The sequence below is a fragment of the Dicentrarchus labrax genome, unplaced genomic scaffold (assembly GCF_905237075.1).
Source record: "Dicentrarchus labrax unplaced genomic scaffold, dlabrax2021, whole genome shotgun sequence".
Classification (NCBI taxonomy): Eukaryota; Metazoa; Chordata; class Actinopteri; family Moronidae; genus Dicentrarchus; species Dicentrarchus labrax.
In genome coordinates this window covers 17,750,502-17,769,255 of record NW_026136724.1, presented here as the reverse complement: position 1 = coordinate 17,769,255, position 18,754 = coordinate 17,750,502, and the positions used below count along the sequence as shown (strand labels likewise).

Sequence of the window (18,754 nt, the reverse complement as noted above, 5' to 3'; positions counted from 1 at the left end):
ATACATAAATATTAACTACATTCACTCCTCTCTTGAACTCTTTCCATTTCCTTTTATAACTATACTTACACAAGGACGATACCATGAGCAGAAAACGACAACAGAGAAATTAAAGTTATAATAAATAAATACAATAAAATACATTTCCAAATTCCACGAAAACATATCCTTCACAATGTTTTATTTTGTACCCAAGATTTAGCTTTTAAATCATACACTGGTTTTACACAAGTGAGAGTGTACCCTGTATGTTAACGCCCATTAAAATGCATTGTTTGTCATGAGTTTACTAGTTTACATGCTAAATGTCAACTCACTAAGGACTGATTTGGTGATTTGCTTATTTTAAAATGTCTAAAACTCTGTGTTAAACCAAATAAATGTATTTAAAAGCGGCTTCACATTGAATTATTATCATAGCAACAATGCTTACATGTAATGTAGAAGCCAATACCTCTCAATTTTTGGACCAGTTTCATCCTTAATGTTCCCTCAGCCTGTGAATGCTTACGGGGAAGTCATAAACAGCAGGTCTCAAATTCCCCCTGTAATGTGGCATGTGATAAAGTGTTTGGATCAGGAAACAGAAAGATAGTGAAGCACCAGGTTTAAAACCAGTTGGATGGTCACTAAACATTTCTGCATTCTTTGCTCGTCACGCTCTAAAAACAAGTGACGTGTGAAGGAAGTGTACTTGTAGAACGTGCAGTGCTCTCGTGTCAGCACAGCTCAGTTTGGTGAGCTGGTGTTTTATTTTGCAGGGCTGCAGGTGTGACAGTGCATGGTGGGTCAGCTCTGTTTCTCACTGATATTCTCACTCTCACAGTGCACAGTGTGTGATTTAACGATCTGATGGGATGCTCTGCAGTTTAGTGTTCACAGCTCTGGTTTTCATTTAATTTGCCACCGTGGTCAAGTGCTTGCTCATGGTGGGAACTGTTGTGTCTCTGTGAATCATTTTATAAGGAGTTCAGTCGAGACCTGCTCTATTTTAAATGTGTCCTGAGATAACTTTTGTTATGAATTGGCGCTATACAAATAAAATTTAATTGAAAGTCAGAAAGCAGTGCAGTATATATTAGTGTCTCCTTGTTCTATTAGGTGTTTTTTTTGTCTTTGATTGGCTTTTAAACATTGTTTTATATCTTAAAATTGTAAATCAATTTGCGTTTGAAAGGTGCAAAGCAAAAAAACTTTGCTTTTTTAAAAAATATGAATTTAAAGTCTCTAGTCTCCTGGTTTGGCGTCGCTCTGTATCAGGGAAATATTGGATTTTGACAAATATAGACCAAATATTCTATTTCTTTCATTTAAAATCTAAAATAAAAACAATAACTTGCTTTAGGAAACATTCAGCCTTGGTGGCAAATGACAGTACAGGCAAATATCATCGTTTTTTTTTTACCGGATCAAATACATTTGCACGGTTTGAGTGTTACTCTCAGGCTCCTACCTCTCTGTCAGAGTTATAATAAGCTCCGCAGCCAGCCGGCCTGTCGTCTATCTCCAGCTGTCAATCAAGATAACGTGCTTTATCACACTCGTGGCGTCACTGACTGAGAGAAGCTTTAGCTGAGAGAAGAAGTGAAACTACAAATAATTCAACACAGCGAGGCAGGTGGCTGTGCCTTCAAAATAAAAGCATAGAGCCTACAGCTGTATATATTGATCTGATGTTGGTCTTCTGTTGAGGAAGTGGTCATCATAAGTTAGTCATTATCTATTTGTCTTGACCAAAGATTGTAACTTGTAATTGTATGAGATCTCTTTTAATTTCAATGCACATGTTCAGCCTTTGCATTAGTTGTTGTCAACTGTTTCAAGTGTGATGTGCTAAGATTTTACTCAGCAGCTTCAGTCAGAGCTGTAATTAAACTTAAAGGAGCTGTCAAAAACAGTATATCGTTTTTATTTGCCATTTTTAGAGTCACTAACCTCATGAAGCAGCTGAACTCTGAGATCACACATTGAATTTTTATCCTAGAAATTTGCAGATGCAGATGGAAATTTGCTTTAAGATGACTCTGGTGCAATACATTACATGCCAAAATTCATGTCTATCGTTGTACATAGTCTCTTACAAACAATGAAAAAAAAAACTTATTTCATATTTGTTCATTATTAATTAATCTGAGGATTATTCTCTTTAATCATTTAATCTATAAAATGTCAGAAAATGGTGAAAGTGTCAACTACAATTTCCCTGACCCCAAGGTTAGTTATTGAAATTAAGCCAGCAGTCGGATGTTCACTATCATATCAAATGTTCCCAATTGGTGAGAAACAATTAATTCATTATCAAAATAATAGATTTGTGTGGATTTATTAGCCTATTCAGCTATTCCTTTAAGAAATTATTATGAGACAGAAACCAGTTAAATAGTACTGAGCAACAAAAAAAAACATTATTTATATATTTATATGTGTTATAATGTTTATACAGCCTTGCCTCATTTTTCATAAACAGTGATTTCACATTGCAAAAATCCTGCAGAATGAAAATAAGAAAAAAAACCTTCATCCTCACTTTATTCTAGGGCTCACAGGACGGTTTTACTTTGAAAGTCCGGGACCGGATGTGTAGTTTCCTCTCCGTCCGCATTGACGGTGCTGTTGACAGTGAGAGACAGGCAGTGGCATCAATGACAGGGACACCATCACACAAACACTCGCCGCTCGGCCTGCTTCATGTTTGTGGCTCCAGGCAGCGGACAGCCGGCTGTTTGTGATCCGGAGCTGAGGATGCGGGAGCAGGTGTGGGCCTCCTGGTTCCCCCGCTGCCTTCTTCTCATCATCACCGCTCACACATCATCAGTGTCCGCCGACAGAGACCTGCGGCCGTGCGATGAGGTGAGTGCGCTTTTTCTTATCATATTTCTTCTTCTTCTTATTATTATTATTATTATCTCCAAATATCCTCACTTCAAAACACATGCGCGTTTTCAAAAAGACCAAAAATAAGCATCTTAATTGTTCTTTTTAAACCATTATTCTCATCCAGGATTTTAATTACCTATTTTAATGCGGTGATCAAGTCAAGAAAATGGCCATGCATGCGGGAATAAACAACCAGACTGGATCCAACAAAAAAAAAAAAAAAAAAAAAAAAAAGAAAAGGCTTCTCTTAATGCACAATACTACTTCAGGCTTCATATTGACTCAGTAGTATCTGGATATATGCGAGAACACACAGTCCTCCTTCACGCTGCTTGATCGGCTTAAAAATGTGGTTCATGTTGACCATAAACACGCTCCATGAGGAGGTGACGCTGCCTGCCGGCCTCCATCCCTCCTCTGAGCAGCCTCCCGGCCGGTCAGCCATGCCCGGGATTGCCCGCCGAGGAGGAGAGAGAACCGGGGTAGTGCTGTCCTCCGAGCAGAGCTGAGCAGATCCCGGATCAGTGTGTCTGTGAATCACCCTGAAAGCAAAACCTTGAGGGGTTTTCATGGAGCCCAGAGGCAAAGTGAGGATGTTACAGTGTGGGAATATTACATAAATAACATATTTTCCCCCCATTTATTTATTTAATTACACATTTATTTGTCTAATTCTGTATTTCTACATTTGTTTATGTCTATATTTCTACATTTATTAATTTATTTATAATCCTAGTTAGTACAATCTAAAGTTACATTTTACAATAAACATCCACATTTTACAGCAATTTCTGAAAAAAGAAAATATTTTAAAAATTGAGGATCTTGGCATTTATTCACTTTTTCTTGAACATTAGATGAGAAAAAACACCCAGTAATAAGTTACAACAGCCTCTTAGCTTAGCTTAGCTTAGCAAGGCCCACCTGGCTCTCTGTCCAACGGTAACCAGATGTTGAAGTAACTGCATCTGGTCAAGAAACTAACTGACCTCCCACAACACTACAATATGTAGTATTTACATCTTGGTTTTGTATGCAGTAAACAAACAAGATGTCTGCTGTTTATTAGTTAGTAACCTTTTAAGGTGCTGTCGGTGGATTTTGTACTTTTATACAAAGACAGACGAGCTTTTTTTCTCTTCTCTTCTCCTTTCCATTTCAGAATAATGTACATTATATTACTGGATTATAATCATTGCAAAGGTTTGGCTAATTTTACTACTTTATGCACTTTTATTGTCTGAGTAGCTTCCCTCAGGCGATCATTAAAGTTTTATCTTAATATAGAATATTACATGATGATTTATTTGTTGATCATTGATCATGTTTCGTGTTATTAATCTGAATCTGCAAAGTGATTAGTACTGAAAGTTAACAAATGAAAGAAAAGGAGTGAAAATGATAATATTTTCCTCTGAAATGTGGTCTAGTATAATAGCAGAAAATGGAAATAGGCAAAATTTTACTTAAGTACAGCGGTAGAAAATACCTTTTGAAGATGCGAACTATTGATAGATAAAGGTAAAACAATACTATGTGTTCGAGAGTCTCAGGATAGCCACAAATATGGGAGTGGTGTAGATAGAATATCTGAGATTATGGGACAATAATAGAGACAATATTTAAAGTTAAATGTGGTTTAAAGTTTTTCTGTGTGTCCAGTGATGGCCTAAATGCAGGTTCAGACACTTTAACGCCCTAACAAGTAACAATTTTTTTGTTACTTAATGAGTATTTGGCATCAAACAGTCAGTAAAAAATATCAGTTACCAGCAGACAGAAAGGATTAGCGTCCATCTTTTCTACATAAATCCTAAAAACCTCCAATCCTGCAATCTCCTGACTCAGACGATGGATTGTCATGGCGCTGGATTTCATCCCCCCCCTCTCTCTCTTCTTCTCATCGGTCTCCATGACAACCAGAGTGAGTCACCCAGGAGACCAGCGAAACACATTAGCCCATGTTGTTTCTTTTTTTTTTTTTTTTCTCTTATCAGTCTCACCCCCCCCCACCATCACCCCTCAACTGTCAACACATTAGCACCGGCCCTCTCTTGTTTGTCCATTTGCACAGACAGAGACGTCGGGTGAATCTCACCACAGGTTGCCATGTTACATGTTAATGAGGCCTCTCACATGACAATCCACTGATTGTATGTTTTGTTTGTGTATTTGGGGGAAGGTGTGTGCAGCATGGATGTCCATTTTTTTTGTTGTTGCAGAGAGGTGATCAGTCATTTAAGAGACCTCAAGCTTATCTGTACTGCCCACACATACACACACACACATATACACCCATCCTGTATCTGTAAACCATCTCTCTCTGTCTCCGATTAATTGTTCCAGTTTAATTAGCTGCTCCTTAGATGTCACTGCCCGGCCGCAGCCAGCTGCCTGCGCGCTCTGCCGGTTTGTCTGCTCAGTTGAACAGCAGGTTCGGGGGAGGAGATGGAGATCTGCCAGAGCGAGGCATTTGGACTCAAAGGAAGTCGTATTAAAAGTACAAAGCGAGGCCTGCTTGGAAAACTGATTTACAATCTTTGACTCTTGACCGGGTCATCATTGTGAATTAGAATTTGTTCTCAGTTGACTCGAATAAATAAAGGTATAATAAAAATATTCAAAGGTAAAACAAGAGAGAGAGAGAGGAAAGGTCAATATTAAATCTAAATGCCACTATGGATCAAAATATTATAATACATAGCTCATGTCCAAAATTATTATTGCTAGGTGTTTCCCCCCTGTTTCCAGTCTTTGTGCTAAGCTACCCAGTTTCTGGCGGTAGCTTCACATTTACTGCACAGATATTAGAGTGGTGTACAAATATCAATCTTCTCATCTGACTCTCAGAAAGAAAGCGAACTGTCCAATGTTTCTTCTTTTAAATACTAAAGTGTTTTTAGCGAGCATTTTTCTTAATGCTTCATGTGTGACAGGTGCACCAGAGATCTGCAAAACTCCTGCATACTTTCTTGTTTACTCCTGATTTATTTGCTATTTATTTAATACAATTTTTTGGTCTAAATCAAAATGTTGTATTAAGTGAAGATTGTTCTGAAATGAAGTGCCTTTAAAAACTAAGGTATTACATATAGAATATAATAGAAAAACAGAAATAAACCAAGTAAACATGTTCAGAGGCAGCTCTGGATGATGACATGTGAATGTTTTGTTCCTGTGGAGGTTTAAAAGCCCTCTCAATTAGAAAAATGTTCTCCTAAATGAATGTTCAATCAGGTCAAATTATCAAACATAATGTCACAACCAGCAGTCCTTGGCAAGAAGCCACTGTACAGTTGACCTCCTGTCGTGCTCTTAATGGACCATTACTGGTCCAGTGGTTGGTTGCCGTGGTGATCGGGGTCAGCCACCCTCCCACCCCTCCAATGTTCCCTTTTGTATGACCAGCTTTAGTTTTTTTTAATATGAAATCAGCCACATGCTCGCACCAAGTCATGTAGTTGTGCACTCACTATAAGGGTTTCGTTGTGTCTGCGGTGCTGGCAGGCTGTACTTAGGCACAGGCTATACAAACACGCTGATGTTCAGCAGGTACAGCGTTTACCATGTTCTCCGTCTTAGTTTAACGTGATTGTATGCTAACATTTGCTGACTAGAACCAGTGGCTGATGAGAATGGCATTAGTTTTGGTCATAAACCATAAAGTATTGGACAATTACAAGAGATATTTCGCTCAGAAACACAAATGTGAGCCTCATAGTGGTGCAAGCAGAAAGGAGACCACCAAAATCAGTAGATTTTACCCTCAGGGGACCATGAATGTTTGCACAAAATGTCATCCTAATCCATCAAATAGTCGCTGTGATATTTCACTCTGCAGGTCAAAGCGGTCAACTGATTTTTTTTTGCCATCCATAAAGACACACAAATTGGATGGATGTATTGATTTGAATGTATCTGTGTGTGTGTGTGTGTGTGTGTGTGTTCTGCAGACTGACTACTACTACCAGTACACAGAGTGTGACAGCACAGGGTCACGATGGAGGGTCGCCATCCCTCTCAATCCAGGCTCCTGCTCGAACCTTCCACCTCCAACCAGCGGAAGAGACTGCTGTAAGTATTGTCTTGTGTGTGTGTGTGTGTGTGTGTGTGTGTGTGTGTGTGTGTGTGTGTGTGTGTGTGCGCACATTCACATTTATGTGTGTATTCACATGTCAATATGACCCTCTTCTCCTCACTGTGTCTCAGCTTTCTCCTGTCCAGCCGGGGAGTTTTTAGACATGACCACGCAGCAGTGCACGCCGTGTGCGGCCGGCTCCTATTCGCTGGGCAGCGGCCTTCGTTTTGACCAATGGGATGCCATCCCTACAGGCTTCACCAGCCTGGCTAGCTTCCTGGACCCCGGGCCAAATGGAGAAGACATTCAGGCCTGTAACAGGTGACACAGACACTCACAAACACTGCCATTCCCACAGGTTAGACGGATACACATGGAGTGCAGGTGCAGGTGTATTCAACCAAAAATGCAGTGTTTTGCTGACTCTGTGTCTGTACGGCAGCTCATCGTGGATGCCACAGGGTGTGTATCTGGAGTCCAACCGCGACGAGTGTACAGTGTCTTTGGTTTACGCCGTCCATCTGGAGAAACAAGGCTCTGTCTCCTTCACCTACCAGTACCCCGACAACAACATCTTCTTTGAGTTCTATGTAAGCACTCCAACGGCTTCCTACAATATGATGTATTCTGATATAACATTTAGCTTCCTCTGACATTCCTCCTTACTTTTTATATTTGATTTATTTTTTATTATATTTTACTGTTGGCTGTATCTTAATGTTAACCGGACAAATACAAGAGTGGTATCAATCTTCTCATATAACTCTTTTCATGCTTCGGATTTGTTCGAAGCATAAAAAAGTCTTGTCGTATTAGCTCAAAAGATCCTCTATCTGCAGCTTTTGTCCAAAACTCCTTGCCTTTAACAAATCCACACATACCCTGGTTTACAGTAGAGTAGAATAGTAATTAGTGTAGCTGTTCTTTTGAACAATATTTTGTGGCTAATAGCTTCCATGTCAACATGTGTTCAGGTCCAGAACGAGCAGTGTCAGGAAATGGCTCAGACCGATGACCAGAAGTGGATTAAACTCACTAACAACGGAGAATGGGACACGCACACAGTGAGTATATGGTCCTGCTTGTGTTGGTAGGGACAGGATTTTGATTTCGCAGAATAAACGTCCTTTTTTTTTGTTTTTAGGTGAATCTGAAGTCTGGTACGAACATCCTGTATTGGAGAACCACTGGCATCCTGGTGGGAGGGAAGATGGTCAAACCCGTGCTGCTCAAGAACATCCAAATAGAAGGTAAAGTCCAAAAATTCCTTCTCAGATGCAAATTGTTCTCTGGACCAGGACGTCTTTAAGTTCAAACAGTAAAAAAATTACTTTTTGTGTGCATGTTGTGCTACTTTATGTCAACACAGGTGTAGCCTACACATCCGAGTGTTTTCCGTGTCGGCCCGGCTGGTTCAGCTCCGCCCCCGGCTCCTCCTCCTGTCAGCCATGTCCCAGCAACACCTTCTCCATAAAGGATGCGTCCTCTTGTACACCCTGCCCCGAGCACTACTACTCACGTATGTGCACATGTGCGACTCACACTCAACGCAGAACACCCTGTGGTTCTGTCGTTGTCCTCGTTTAGCATACAGTGGTTTAATGCAACTTAACAAAGCTGGTGTTATATGAGATTTCTGATTAATACCAGGCTGGAGTAAGAAAATAGTGAAAAGATGTGTTGGTTCATCGTGCTTTTTTACTGAAACACTTACTATGAAATTATAACAGTAGGTCAAAGTCAAGGTTCAGCTTTGTTGTCATTATTATCATCTGTCTTTTCACTGGGCAACCTTGTGTTGTATAATGACTAAATAGTTTACCTTGCACCGTGTTTTATACAATACAGGAATGTGCAATGAAATGCAGTATTAGCCTCCTCCACACTACACTCACAGAAAATACCTAGACAAATTTTAAAATATTTTAAATTATAATAGAATGAAACAAGAAAATGCGCAATAAAATATAAGTACATTAAAGTAGCACTGAAGTAAGGAATAAAAAAGGAGTAACTGTAAATATAACATGATAGAACATTTTGCAAACCTAACTGGAAATGAGCTTATTGTAAATAATAACCGTGTGAAAACAGAATAAAAAGATGTAGCCTTAAACATTTATGGTCTGCAGTTAGAATTTTGCTTATTTGCCAACACATACAGGATAATACCAATATATCTGCGATACTTTGGCTGGTCTGCTGCTGGTTTGTTGACTCTGCTATTGACTTTGTTGTGTATTATTTATTGTTAGAAAATTAAATCTCAAAGCAACAACAAGGATAGTTAATTTTTTGTTGATTCTGGTGGCCCCTGTGGACAATAGTGGTATTTTTTCCACCGCTTTGTTTTCGACTGAATGCTTATGCAGGTCATATAGAAGCATCAGTGTGAAACTGTTGGATAACCAGTTAAAAACTAATGTAAATGTTAATGTATTTTTCATTGTTTTATAGTACATTTTTATTTATATTCCTGATTCTTGACTTCTGCAGTACTTTTTGTTATGCACCAAAATACCATGGCGACTTCCTTGTATGTGAAAACAAAGTTGGTCATAAACCTGTTTCTGATCACATTCTGGTTGTTTTTTTCTCTGCATCATCACGTCTCCTCCTCCTCCGTTTGCGACTCCTCTCTCAGATGAGGGATGGGCTGAGTGTAAGGTGAGGCCGCCGTGCTCAGAGAAGGATTTCTTCCAGATCCACACGGCCTGCGACAGCGAAGGGAAGGTCAGCAGCATCCACGGCTTACATTTCACACACACACACACACACACACACACACACACACACACACACACACACACACCATCACCTTTTCACTGCACAAGGACGGACACACTGACTTAAAAACACACGATCTAAGCTGTAAAGTTGTCAAATATTAGTTGACATTTTAGTTGTTTTTAGTTTGAATTTCCAGGTTAACACCCCGAAATAAAGCAAAATAATCCAATTAAAACTAGACAATTTAGAAATATGAAGACTTTTGACTACATACGAACATAAGAGACAACCGCAAACACCCATGATTTGTTTTATATTTAATACACAATCAGCATAAAAAATCCTGTTTAGCTTTCATCTGGTCCAATGTTTAAACTTTAACAAAAGGACATAATAAATAGCTCACTGCTTATTCATACAGGATGATAATGCTGCCTGCTTTGTCTGCAGCGTTTTACTGCATTACATTAAAATTAATTATGAACAGTGAAGACGTACTGTCAGCTGTCTCGGGCCACTGTATCAGAAACTGGAGAGGTCACACAATGCGACGAGAAGGGAAATGATGAAGAGCTTAGCGAGCGCTTTGCATGTCATCTGATCCTAAATCAACTTCCGTGGCACTCATCCATGACCTTGACCTGTTTTGATTCATATCTCTGAAAACGCTGAGTAAGAGTGATGACTGATGAAGAACAGATACAACACACCCTACTTATTTTTTTTATTTCAGCAACATAAATACTTGCAGCAATCTTTGCACCCCTGATCATAACCTCTGTGTTTTTGACTGTTACAGACGCAGGTGTTGTATCGTTGGGTGGAGCCAAAAATCTGCGTGGAGAACGTCACAGGCGCCGTGGAGCTGCCTGCAACCGGGCAGAGAGAGCCCTGCCCTCCCTGCAACCCCGGCTACCACAACAGCAACGACTCCACCTGTTTGCCCTGCCCACCTGGAACCCACTCAGATGGCACCAACGGTAAACCTGCTCACACCTGTCTACACCTGGCATACATGTTACCAAGGCAACATCTTGCTCTTTTTATATTGCTTCATGTTCACATATGCAAATGGGTGTGCAGAAGTTATATGCGTCAAATGACAAAATACGCTTTTATAGTCATATTTTCTAATTTATTTGATATAATAACAAATGCAAACATTTAAATTACAAACTTAGGTATACACATATTCAGTATATATATGTGCACACATGCATAAAGAGTATATACACACATAAGTAAAACACATTCTGTATCTATGCACCAAATACTAAAAGGGTTTATAAAGTGGCCACAGCATAGGGAGATGTGTTCAGATGTCTTGTTTTATTCCACTGACTGACATAACAAAATGATCATGGAACCAACAAATATTTTTAACTTGTTGTTACACGTTGTAGTCCAATACTGAAGTCTATTTTATGAAATACTCTATTCAAAGTCTGGACTTCCTGTTACACCCTCCATCTGGTCACATAATGATCTGCCCGTCATTATGAATGATGTTTCCGCTCCTGAAAAGATGGTCATGTGCAAACATAATGATTGGAAAATGTCATTGTTGTATGTAAATAGAGCTTTTGTATCTATGTGTGTGTGTGTGTGTGTGTGTGTGTGTGTGTGTATACCAGTGTGCACCGAGTGCCCTGCAGGTACGGAGCCTGTGTTAGGTTACGAGTATAAATGGTGGAACGTGTTGCCTTCCAACATGAAGACTTCCTGTTTCAACGTGGGAAACTCCAAATGTGACGACATGAACGGTGAGCACAATAACACAGAGACACACAGTAAAACATCCATGTACATCCATACATACTGCATACACACAAACTGTATGTCTACATAAATAATCCCTGTAATAGTCCCCTGACTCTTCTTTTGGTCGCGAAGTGGACAGAATATACAGATTGAATTTGATTTGCTGCTACTGTGCATTTTAACATCAATTTTTTTATAAATGTATTTTCCATTGTCTAGCATCAGTTGTCTTGTTCTTGTTAACTAAATAACTAACATACTAATTAAGTAACTAGCTAAAATTACCTATTACCTGTCTACTAAGTTGGTAACTAACTACCAACTATCTACCTACGAACTATGTAACGTACTACTAACTACCTACTATCCCAGTACTAAGTAACAAACTACTTACATCCAATTAAGTAAATAACTAGTTAATTTAGGGCTGCAACTAATGATTATATTCATTATCAATTAATCTGCTGATTTTTTTCATGATTAATTGATTAATTAAATATAAAATCTCAATCAAGAAGTGTGGAAAGAGACCAAAGTGACATCTTCAGATTGCTTCTTTTGTCCAACCAACAGCCCCAAACCCCAAAACTCTTTATCTATGCAAGCAGCAAATTCTCACGTTTAAGAAGCTAGAATCTGCAAATGTTTGAAGTTTTTGCTTGAAAAATGTAATGAATTGATTATCAGAATAATTTTAATCGATTAATGGACCTATCGCTGCAGCTCTAAGCTAATTACTTATTACTACTAACTGTCTAATCTTCAGAGGTTCAGAGTTCATTCTTGACCTTGGAAAAAGCAGTAAAGAAGAACCGTCTCGTCACAAGATCCTTTTTAGTAGCTGTTCTAGAGCTTTCAATCATATCACATGATCTTCATCAGCAAATGGCTTTTTTCCGGTTGTCAAGGAAACAAAGATGTTCAAATTTCCATTTAGTCTGAGCAATTTAAGGACCTCTAAATCTTTCTCTATCTGCTGATGAAGATTCAAAATGTGTTCTGCCCACCTGAAATCATTTAGCCATTCACATTCACACACTTGCTTCCTCTTTATATCCAAACCAGCTTTTGGATGAGGCAATAAAATATAACCGCAGTGATCTGTAATCCAGAATGAGTGAGTGCATCGTGTCTGTTGTTCATCAGGATGGGAGGTCGCAGGGGACCACGTTCGCAGTGGAGCAGGCAGTTCAGATAATGACTATCTCATCCTCACCCTGCATGTGCCTGGCTTCAAGTAAGTGTGTGTGCTTTCATGGTGGCTATGTAGGAAGACCCGGTTGTTTTTTTTTGTGAGGTTTCAATTTATAAATCCAACTTTGGATGCCGCAGAAAGAAAAGAATCAATCTCATAGCTGACAAAAAAGAGCTTATGTAGGAATAGCTGCATGCTGAAATCCCCTTACGTACTTCTATGTGATCACAGTGTGTTTTGTGGGAGCTTGTTAATCTAAATCTCTGCCTGTGTGTGTGTGTGTGTGTGTTTTTTGTGGCAGGGTCCCAGCCTCGCTTTCGGGGATGACCGGTAGTGAGTTTGGCCAGATAACCTTTGTGTTCGAGACCATCTGCTCCGCCGACTGTGAGCTCTACTTCATGATGGTGTGTGCTCAACTGTGTGTGATTGTGTGTTTGGAGGAGGAGGTAGTAATTAGGGAACTAATTTTGACTAGCAAGCCAGAATAGTCATGTCTGTCTCCAGCTGTGGTCCAGCTTAATTTCATTATGCATATTGTTGTTCAGTAATCCAACCCTTATTTTCCCACCTAACTGTTTTACTGTGACGCTCCCTGCAGGATGTGAACAGGAAGAGCACCACAGTGGTGGAGTCCTGGGAAGGCAGTAAGGGGAAACAGTCGTACTCGCACAGCATGACCAGAAACGCCTCTGTCATATACACATGGGCCTTCCAGAGGACTAACCATGCCCTGGACGTAAGTGAACACTCAAAGTGCCTTATTCCTTTTAATTGAATGCCTGTGGATGTCATTCTCTGTATTCATTTATTCTTCTCTGCAAGAGAAAATTGTGTTTTCAGCTACTTTAAAAACGTTTTAGTTTAGTAAAAGACTTTTCCTCCAGCGCCACCATGAGGTTGGCTTCTAGTGAAATGTCTTGACAATTATTGGCATGAAATTTAATGCAGATATGTATGTTCCCCTTTAAGAATTGTCCTCTAATCTAGTGCCATCATCTGGTCAAAATCAGAAAAATGTACCAATACTGCAAAACTAATAAACTACCTAAAGTCCCATCAGAGTCAGCTTTATGTTAATTGCTAATTAGCAAATCTTAGCAAGCAACATGGTAAAAAATGATAAACATTACCTGCTAAAAACCAGCCTGTTAGCTTATTTACTTGCAGCATTTTATTTATTTAATATTGTACACTGTACAAGATACATACATAGTCTGTGTTCTCAAAGTCATTGTGCTGTTCAGCCTCACAGGGCCGTTAAGGTGGTTGTATACTTTTGTTAACCATGTTATTCTCATTATTATGTTGTTCTTTTATACAATTGATGTTTTCAGCTACTACTACTAATTAGTTTTCTTTATATTTTGTTGAACCAACAATTCTAATACTAAAAGATTCTTTTTTATAAGCATGAACGATTGTATAAATAAACTGTGTGACATTTGTGTATGTATGTTTGCAGGTGCGGCGATATGTCGGTGACATGGTGAAGCTGTACTCCATCAGTGTGACCAACGTGCTGGACGGGGTGGCGTCGTCCTGCCGGGCCTGCGCTCTGGTACCCCAGAACTCGCAGCGGGCGGGCTCCTCCTGCGTTCCCTGCCCCGCCGGGTTTTTCATCGACAGAGACACCAACCGATGCCAGGAGTGTCCTCCCAACACGCACCTGGCAGGGCGCCACACCTACGGCCAGGACGCGTGTGTCGCCTGTGGGCCTGGAAGTATTAGCAACAAGGTAGAGAGACCTCGTCCGGGTTTTAAAGTTTTAAATGTTGGCTAAACATGTGAGTTCATGTTTCCCTTTTCTTTCAGGAACACTCTCGGTGCTACAGCGACTGCTCCTTCACCCACACAGAGAACAACCGTACGCTGACCTTTGACCTCAGCCCCATGAGCGTCGTGGCCTCGCTGACCATCGGGCCGAGTTTCACCTCTAAAGGCACAAAGTACCTTCATCTGTTCAACATCAGCTTGTGTGGCCATGAGGTAATTCACATACTCTTGATCTTACATTAGTTACTAGTTCAGTTCAGGTTTAGAGATTTGTCAGTATCACTCCTACACACACACACACACACACACACACACATGCTGCATCTCCATTCATTACTCATGACTATGCTGGCACAAAACCACGAGTAACCTTCTGAATGAATCTATAGTAACTCAAACCTCATTGTTGGTGAAAGAAATAAGGCTTCATCGACTTTTAGAGGGAAGCTATAACAATTTTATTTTTGGTTGTGTTTGTTGGTGACACTTATTCTGCTGTCAGCAGTCTTGTATAAGAGCAACACTAAAATTTAAAGTGTAATTTAAATGAGAAGTGATTTTTAATGTTGGATTTATTCTTTGTTTTGGTTAGACATGTTGCCTGTTTTAAGCCTGTTGTAGCTGGATTTAGCTTTTATTTTGTGAATTGTGGTTATATTTCCACCAGACTACCAGCTACAAAATAAAAGACAGTTTCCATCTTGTTTTGAAGATTTATTCGCAATGTGAAAACAAATCACATTTTCTTTACACGCAGGCCTGTCGCCACGGTGTAAAGAAATGATTTTAAAAAAGCTGCAGGAAAACATGAAGCGTAACCATAGCAACTGACAGCTAATTTCCATGCTGTTTGCATGTCTTGCTTCAGGGGGAGAGAGCTGCTATATGCACAGATAACGTCACCGATGTGTCCAGTAAGGACACCCAGAGCGACTCGGCTCAGTTTGTCAACTCAGTGGACAGCTTCATCTGTCAGTCAACCATCATCCCAGCAGATGGGCGGGGCTTCAGGATGGCTATTTCCTCCCAGTCCATCAGCCTCGCAGACACCTTTATCGGTATGACACTTGTTAAAAGTCAGTATGTGACTCTGTGATTGTTAGCCGGTAACGTTGGCTTTATCTGTATCTGTGTGTCTTTCCAGGAGCAACCGTGGACACCGTCCTGGATGGCGTGAACGCCAAACCAGATTTTTTCCCGGAAAATTCAAAGGATGTTCCAGACATCAATTTCTTCTACAGGTACGGTATGAAAGACAGAGCGTGTGTAGGTTTTTGTTGTGTTTAAGTCCTAAATGTGTCCTTATTCTATTCCAGGTCAACGCAGGCGACGGCCTCGTGTGATCAGGGTCGCAGTTCAGTCATCACTGTCCGCTGTAACCCAGAGAAGTCTGAACGAGGAGAACTCTCTGTGCCCAGGTCAGTGGTAATGTACTCTATGTATGAGGATGTGTCATACTGGAACATAAGAAATTAGATTATGTGAGAAAATGAAATCTCTTGTGTGTGTGTGTGTGTGTGTGTGTGTGTGTGTGTGTGTGTGTGTGTGTGTGTGTGTGTGTGTGTGTGTGTGTGTGTGTGTGTGTGTGTGTGTGCAGCTCCTGTCCTGCCGGAACATGTGATGGATGTACGTTTCACTTTCTATGGGAGAGTGCCAGCGCTTGTCCACGCTGCACCGAGGACGACTACCACCAGATAGAGGGAGCATGCAAAAGAGGCATCCAGGTACACACACACACACACACACACACACACACACACACACCACACATACTCTCCTTACTGTCCTTAAGGATACCCGCTTTCCCTGCATTAATACTATAACATCATCCTCACTTAAAAGTAATCCAAGGGCTGTGTTCCAATAGTTTCAGCTAACATTACAGCTGAGTTCCTCATGCTACTAACCTCAGGAATAAAACAAAGTACACACACTTGTTTTCTTGTCTGCTCCGTCATTTGATTTATGAATCTTTCTCCCTCCACTGTCTCCAGGAAACCCTGTACATGTGGAACGAGCCAAAGTTGTGCACCAAAGGCGTAACGTTGCCTCCTAGACGCTCCTCTCCGTGTGAGGCCATCGCTCTGTGGCTGAAGGTCGGGGTTGGCGGCGGAGCCTTCGTGGCCGTGCTGCTCATCTCTCTCACCTGCTATTTCTGGAAGAAAAACAAGAGGTTAGAGGCACCTGCCAATCAGACACTAGCACCAATCTCAGCCACGGCCAACATACTCATTAAGATTACCTTGAATTGTTATTTAAAGGCAGAGATGTCAGCGGCTGTTTGTCAGTGGCAGCAAAAGCTCAGATTGTTTCAAGATGTTTACAGTATCAGAAACACAGTCACAGTCAGCTAACAGCTTTTCCAGTTAAGAAAAGTAATCGCGTTCAAACACGTACACACTGGATGTTGTCTATCTGAATCACATGCTGTCTCATGATGACGGTGTCCCTGTGGTCTGTGGTCAGGCTGGAGTACAAATACTCTCGTCTGGTGATGTCTGCCAACAAGGAGTGTGAGCTGCCAGCTGCAGACAGCTGTGCTCTGGCTGAAGGGGAGGAACCTGACGACGACGTGGTCTACACCAAGAAACCCACCCTGCTGGGGAAACTCCGGGCCATCGCTAACAAGGTGTGTATTTCACTTGTTTATTTAGTAATGTATGGCATGCTTTATGTCCAATAATGCCTTGCTTTAGATTCAGTCTTAATTTTATCTTTCTACACACAGATTTTACCAGCCATTTCAGTTCTTATCAATCTTTCATTACCTGTTTCAACAATTATTTTAGTCTCAGAGCTTCAAGCCTTCAGTTTTCTAGTGTTACATAAACTAGAAAGTATAAAAAATAACACTTAATTGTAGAAAAGTTGATTGGAAAAAATCTGATACATTTTTTACATTTTAACCATTTATTGCAACATAAATTGTAACGTGTTAGGTTGGCAGTTAGGCTTAAAGACTGAGGATCACCATAGTTTTTCAAATTCATCCTGAGGGGGACATGAAGGTGTGTACAAACGTTCACTTGACTCAAAACCACAGATGTCAACCTCATGGTTGCGCTACAGGAAAAGTCAGGAGATCACCAAAGTCATTATGATTCTTCCTCTGGAAGAACGTCTGTATAAAATTTCATGGCAATCCATCAAATAATTGTTGAGATATTTCAGTCTGAACCAAAGTGGTGGACGCACAGATCGACGTTGTCATCCCTGGAGCCCTGCTGTTAGCGGGCACTGAGTGGAATACCTCACTCCTCCAGGGCCACATCTGTCAAACATGTAAGTTTTGTTGTGTAGCAACAGATTTGCTAAATAACATCTGTAATATCTTTATCTTTCAGCACGAGGATGGAGATACCAGCGAGTCTGTGCAGCTGAACTCCTCCCAGTCTGATCGATGGGTCCTGGGATAAACGGACGCCGGCAGAGAGAGAGAGAGAGAGAGGAGAGAGTTAAATAATGGAGGAACAGTCAGTGACAGTGTCGCTGCCTTCCTCCTCATGTGTCTTTTGCTCCCCCTGTCATTGTGGAGGTGGGGGGGGGGACCACTACAGACTCTAGTTTTCACTGGAAAATAGTTGCCACTCGGATGCTGGCATTAACTGGAAAATGGCTTTTACTCCTCAACCCTAGAACACGGAGGAAACACACTGCAGCTTTAACGCCAGGGATGCTCCGGGGTAGCAACCGAAAGAGAAACATGCTTTTAATGGGGTTTTTGTTTTTGTATGTTTTGTATTTTTATTTGGTATTTTCTGTTCAGAGTCATGTATTTATATCAATGTTATAATGATGAACCTTTATTAAAGTCCTATTTGACTTTGGGATTTGTTTGTGGTTTTTTGTGAATACTGCAAGTGAGGATTTGCTACTTTTCCTTTTAATTTATTTGTATTCATTTTGAGGTTTGGACAAATCAAACATTGTGAATGCATCACTTTAGGCTCTGGATAATTGCATTACAAACATACATTTTTCACTGTTTTTAGAATTGATTAATAATAATAAATAATAGGCAGATTAACCCATATTGAAAATAATCAAAATACAAAATAGTTAAATATTATCTCCATCTCAATCAGCTACAGCAGTAAAATCCTGCCTTTATATTTATACATATAATAGTATAACAGTCACAGGGGACGTTTTTCTCCGTGAGTACTTTTACTTTTAACCTTAAGTACATGAGGTGTTCCTTTATTGAACCCCTGAGGAAATCTGAGTTTGACACAGCAGCAAAATGGTACAGAAGTGTAAAAACACAATAAAGAACAATAAAATAAGATTATAGTAAGAAACAGTGTATAACGAACTGTACATGCACAATTATTGCATAT

General features: G+C 40.3%; 1 protein-coding gene across 1 annotated transcript; it reads left to right on the top strand.

The window, feature by feature from the left end:
• Positions 1–2,578: 2,578 nt before the first annotated feature.
• Positions 2,579–18,244, top strand: LOC127359183 (endosome/lysosome-associated apoptosis and autophagy regulator family member 2). The gene is made up of 22 exons (XM_051393026.1): positions 2,579–2,850; positions 6,831–6,951; positions 7,087–7,276; positions 7,398–7,545; positions 7,930–8,019; positions 8,100–8,205; positions 8,325–8,474; positions 9,600–9,688; positions 10,485–10,665; positions 11,320–11,448; positions 12,593–12,683; positions 12,943–13,045; positions 13,240–13,377; positions 14,104–14,376; positions 14,454–14,627; positions 15,283–15,472; positions 15,559–15,655; positions 15,731–15,832; positions 16,012–16,138; positions 16,409–16,587; positions 16,881–17,043; positions 17,759–18,244. The coding sequence occupies exons 1-22, from the start codon at positions 2,689–2,691 to the stop codon at positions 17,828–17,830; spliced, it is 3,075 nt and encodes a 1,024-aa protein (XP_051248986.1). The 5' UTR covers positions 2,579–2,688; the 3' UTR covers positions 17,831–18,244.
• The last annotated feature ends 510 nt before the right edge of the window (positions 18,245–18,754 follow it).